At 39.1% G+C, this 6000-nt stretch overlaps 1 protein-coding gene across 1 annotated transcript in view; it reads left to right on the plus strand.

Moving 5' to 3' along the window:
* The window catches only part of RPGRIP1L (RPGRIP1 like), a 131338-nt gene that overhangs the window by 80787 nt on the left and 44551 nt on the right, over nucleotides 1–6000 (plus strand). The window contains 3 exon segments of the mRNA XM_026652815.2: nucleotides 2229–2443; nucleotides 3334–3417; nucleotides 4572–4652. Of these exon segments, the coding sequence (XP_026508600.2) occupies nucleotides 2229–2443; nucleotides 3334–3417; nucleotides 4572–4652 (380 nt within the window).

Genomic DNA, 6000 nt, shown 5'->3' on the forward strand with positions numbered 1-6000 from the left:
TTCTCCTAAGGCCTGAAAAACCTACAAGGTAGCCGTAGTGCATGTAAATCCATTGTCCAGCCACGATGGAAGAATCATGGGTGGAGTTGGATGAGGTTTAATTAGGCCACAACTTTATTCACTTAAAATATCTAACAGTACCCAGCAATAAATTGTATAGGGCAGGTTGTCATCCTTTCCTTAATTATTTCCACCATCCCTTATCTGGTCCCAGCCATCTCATGGCAGGAACCCCTTGGCCCTCCATTTGTATGAGGGCTAAGAGGGCTATAAAAGGAGGGTGTTGGCTCCCCGCTGTACCAGACATAGGCGCTCTGAACCCCTGCTTCCTCAGATCCTTTAAGAGATGCTTTCCTTCACACCCTTTTTCAATCCATTTTATCTGATAATTGTATCCCTTCCACAAGAAGTACCTGCCCTTGGCTGTTTCCTCTTCTTCCTCCACCCCCTCCCCTCTCCCCCGACACACTTCAAAGTTCCCAGATATTTACTGATTTCTTCCTTAATATCAAACAAAAGTATATCTGTTGCCCAATTAGTTAGGTATACCCCATCCTCCCTGGGTGCCCAGTTAAATCAGTCCAGATGAGTAATTACCAATCCCTCTTGGTCACATATGAATTTAGCCACATCCCTATTCATGTACTCTCTAGCCCAGTGGTTCTCATCCAGGGATATATGTACCCCTTGGGGTACACAGAGGTCTTCCAGGGGGTAGATCAACTCATCTAGATATTTGCCTAGTTTTACAACAGGCTGTATAAAAAGCACTGGTGAAACCAGTATAAACTGAAATTACATAGAGACAAAATGAGAAAGTAAACAATTTTTCAGTAATAGTGTGTGATGACACTTGTATTTTTTATGTCTGATTTTGTAAGCAAGTAATTTTTAAGTGAGGTGAAACTTGGGGGTATGCAAGACAAACCGACTCCTGAAAGGGATACAGTCTGGAAAGGTTGAGAACCACTGCTTTAGCCTTTGCAGCTCATGGAGGCTTTATGGCTTCCTTCTATACTCTCTGTTGCATCAGTTCAGACCAAATAATCATCACTCCCAGGAAAAAATTCTGGATCTGCCCCAAATCCCATTTAGCTCTGATCATCAAGTTGATTCTCCCACACATTCCTAAATCATTTTTACTGAAGTGAAAAATAGTCACATCCAGTGCCTGTTACCAGGCAAGGGGATACAAGGGGTATCAGCTGGTCCAGAAGTATTCCCCCTCTTTGATCCATTCCTTTGCTCCCTATAGATTGCCCTTCCATCCATGCTGACTCAGGAATGCTTCATTATTGAGACCCCGTAGGTGAACCTGTGGGCCAAATGCACAATATTATGCACACTCATCTGTCACCAATTCCTTTGCCCAATCGTGATCCTGAAGGAAGGAATAAACATGAAGAGTTTTAGTACATAAACACTGAATTATCCTTGTTGACAGGGGCCTCCAACCTGTATGCATTTGGATGCCACCATTGATAGGCTTGATTTGTTGGGCTCCCATTCTAAGGTATGCTGTGGATGTAACCAATCAATCCTGAACAAATTCGCTAAGGGAACCTCAACAATAGGCATTCTTTTACGTTGTCATGAACTGAAATTTCCTTGTCCAAGGTAACTCCCTATGACAGTAGCCCTCAAACTTTTTTACTGGCGACACCTTTCACATAGCAAGCCTCTGAGTGCGACCCCCCCCTTATAAATTGAACACACTTTTTAATATATTTAACACCATTATAAATGCTGGAGGCAAAGCAGGGTTTGGGGTAGAGGCTGACAGCTCACGACCCCCATGTAATAACCTCGTGACCCCCTGAGGCATCCCGACCTCCTGTTTGAGAGCCCCTGACCTAGAGGGAAACACTAGGAACAGCCTCACATGGATAAGAAATTTTATCGCTATATTGTGTTTGAGAACTCCTGCCCTACGAGGAAAGAGTGGCACCTACACTACACTACACTTTGCCTGCTTTTCACTACTTTTTTCCCTCTTGTAATTATGGCCTTCCCTCAAAATCCTTTACTTTAAAATACTCTCCATGTGAGACTTGAAATTACAGGAGGCATCCTTTTGCTTGGAATTAATATTCTAAAGCCTGTCTTGGATGTGGTTCTCAAGGGAGCTCAAGAAACTGAATGCTGTTCCTCTATAATTTTTGCATTACATGCTGTTTCACTTGGCATGATAGCTATATAGCTAGATGGGTTTTGCACTCTCCTTTCAGGTACATTTGAACTAACAGATTCTGAAGGACATTCTGCTGGCACCATCAACGTTGAACTAAAATGGAGGTTTGCCTATCTACCTCCAAGTGGATCAGCAGTGGCAGCAGATCTAGTGAGTTACATCCAAAATGAAAAATCGACGGCAACTAAATTACCTGTGAAGGAGGAAGTGCCGACTCTAACCCTGACCCCTTCTTTTACTTCATCAATGACAGTAAGTAATCTAAAAAAATTCAAAGAAGTTTGAGATAGAAAAAACCTATTACAGTAGGTCATTCTGTCCAACCTTGCCAAGTAGGTTTAATCCCTACAATACAGTGCATTTAATAGAGACTAGCAGAAATACTTCATACAACCACCAGTTGGATTTCTGCTGGAAGAAAAAGCCTCCATGATGTCACTTTTGAAGCTTTTAAAAGTCTTCTGTACACATAGACAATTGTATAGGAGAGACAAAGCAAACACTAACCTCTTTAGATAGAACCATTTTGTAGACATTTTAAATTATTTACCTTTTTGTTTTTAAAATAAGTAAATTCCAAATCCTCAATCAGATTTTACAGGGAAATATTTCAGTCTTGTTCATTAATTTTCCAAACATTGCTAGCTTCCACTGTGTTTCTACCTGTCACCTAGAAGTTCCCAGAAAAGGAACTGATGAAAATACAGACATCAGGAGAACATGAGAGGGAAAAAAGACACTCAGAAGCTGAATTATGAGGTAGTAGGCTGTGGCAGAACAGGCATGCCTGCGTCTTTGGCTTTCAGCTCTCTCCAGGCTTTTGGCACTTACTGTGTGGCTGGAGTAGTCAGCCAGCACGTCCCTCTTCCTGTTCTCCTGCTTTCAGCCTTCCTCTAGTAACCACCTACAGCTTTCTCCAGGGACCTGCTGAAGTCTCGTGGTGTCTGGAAGCTCTCCCAGGCAACTCTCACCTGCCCTTTTCCTGACTGACTCCTCCACTCTCTGTTTCTTCCCCATTTCTGTGGTCCAGGTGCTAATTAGGAAGCAGCTTATGAGTCATGGGTGCTTTGGCCTCTTTGTTCTTAAAGGACCCATACCACATTGTGGCAAACACCTTTTTTAATTATATTGATTTATCCTAGGCACCAAAGCCCAAACCAAGACAGCGTACTGCTCTAGCAGACAAGAAAGTGTCTTTTATGGATGTCAGCATACTACAGATTCCAGTGAGGTTTAAGTATTTTCTTAAGAGTTTATGTATTGAAAATGTACTCGTGCAATAATTTAAACTAATTATAGTGCCAATAATTACTATTTTAATCAGCTGAAGCCAGTTAACTAAAATGGAGTCTCTAACATCAGTTGTAAAATGTCCTGAGATGAGTGTTAAGTGTAGTTTATTATTTGTTAATATGGTATATTAATTATATTTGGGCTATGTACAGTTACTTTCTTCTGTTCCTAAATGCATTTGATAACCTTAATTAATCATATTAAAAACATAGTATCAGTGTTGATCTACAACTCTTCCTACTGTCAGTTAAATTTTAGTCAGAGTAAACTTTGTTTTGAACAGTAATAAATACCAAAGAGCATAAGTACAAACTAAGTCAGTCTATTGTAAGTTCACCATAGAAAATCAAATTCAGCACTGATCGAATCAAACTTTTTCAAAAGCCTGAATCTGAAAAATGAAAGTAGGAAGTGTGTGGGTTTTATATGAAATATGTAAGGCATCCACTTAAATGTAACTTTAGTCACATTAGACTTATATAAGTAATATAAACATATTTTGGGACCAAATTTATTCACAAGGGCCATTTCCCCCACCCCTTCCTAATTTGTCCCCACAAATATTTGAATACACATTTTTTGCCATTTGGAGTCTGTATACCTGATTTTCAGGTATAATTTGATGCATAAGGTTGGGATTTTTAAAGGGAGTTAGGTGCCCAAACCCTATTGAAATTCAGTAGGATTTAGGTGCTCAACTCCATTCTTTGAAAAGCCCAGCTTTGCTGTCCAAATGACTAAATTGCTAGCAAAAGTAATATTAGTAGAAGTTTCCATTAATTAAATAAAAAGAATCAAAACAGCTTTTTGTATGGATTATAGCCCAGACATTGCAGCATTGTACTAGTGTAAGAAAATCAGAAACACAAATGGGTTAGAAATAAATGTAAACCTTAGTAGTCTGTTTACTTTGTCTGGTTATGATGCACTCTGGTTCTTAGATATTCATGTGACCATTTTGACACTACAAATAATTGCAGCTGCAAAAAGGAGGCTCGTTTGAAAGCTGGGCTGAGAGTCTACCTTTTATGTGCTAATTTTGTAATATCAGTTAAATATGTCTCCTTATTGTGTGCCAATACCTTAGAGCCCTATTGCTGATGAAGACAATGAAGAAATTTCACAGAAAATTAAGGCTGATACACCCACTGTTTCAAATGTTCCAGAGGTATGAGGTGGTTCAAGTTTTATGATGTCATATACCAATTTGCGCTTGAATTCTGTTGATATTTTGATAGCTGTAGCAGAAAATTCAATATCAGATTTGTTTAGTCATGCGCTAAGAGTAAAACTGTAATACAGTGATATCCTAATTGTTTGGTAATTAGAATTTTAATTGGTTCTCTTGATGAATAACTATATTAGAGAAATTGACTAAGTGGTCAGGAATGAACTTGGTATCAACATTATCATCCAAGTGCTATGTGTTCATCAACTGCTAAGTAACTAGGAAATCCAAGATAAGAATCTAAGAGAAAAAAATTACTTGATTTGTCAGGCAGGTCAAATGAATGTTTTAGTAAATGGTTTTATACAGGCGTACAAGATATGTCATGTTGTATATTAAAGAATCGAAAGTACAGTGCCAAAAAGGATTAGAGTTCATGGAAGGAACGTGTATAGTGCTCCCATTATGGGCTGCTGTCCGACTTACTGCTTCTTTACATGGTATGTAGCCTTCCAACTGTACATGCAGAGGAAATAGAAAGGGGAAAAAAATACATTTAACAGGCTAAGCCTGGATCAGTATTTGGATGGAGGAAATTTCATTAAATGCATTGGAATATAGGTGATTCAGTGACTGACATTATTTCCTCTCAACCACTACTAAGCTAGTAATATTCCTAATAATTCCTATGCTTTTACCACTTGAATTAAATGCATCTCCTCCCTCCCTTTAAAGATGATCACTAGAAAACTGCAAAAAAATTCCACCAACTGTGGAATATATGCTGAATATGTAAAATACCAAGGGTAAGAAAAGTATTAAATACATAATTTATTTTAAACCTACCCTTTCTTTTCTTTTATATCTCTTGAAATGATGGATAACCACCTTTTGGTTCACCTGTCCAGTGTATTACACTAGTGAAGTCACATTTGCCATTTCACTAAACTGGAGACTTTACCTTTCTCTGTTCCCCAGAGGAAAATAAGGATAATTAAATAGTTTTGCAAATCTGTGCAAGGATATTCATTTCTGGCACCTGACCTTCCTTCCCAATCTAAGACATTTAGATTACACCTCTCTTACTGCCAGCAGTGGCTTTGGCAGAAACAGTGCTCCTGACAGATTATCAGTCTGGTGAGCTAACAGAACAGTGGTTCAGTGCTCCTGATTTTACGTTCATATTCCTCTGTTTAAAGCTTATTTTGAGGGCAAATAAGCAAGCTAATTTCCCCTGTTCACCTCAGGGGAACACATTTAAAGGGGTTTAGTTTTCCTGGCTGCACTCTTCCTGTTTGTTCCTCCCAGGGCCGGCTCCAGCATTTCTGCCGCCCCAAGCAAAAAAAAA

Source organism: Terrapene carolina, unplaced genomic scaffold, assembly GCF_002925995.2.
Source record: "Terrapene carolina triunguis isolate 2854851 unplaced genomic scaffold, T_m_triunguis-2.0 Scaffold130, whole genome shotgun sequence".
NCBI lineage: Eukaryota > Metazoa > Chordata > Testudines > Emydidae > Terrapene > Terrapene triunguis.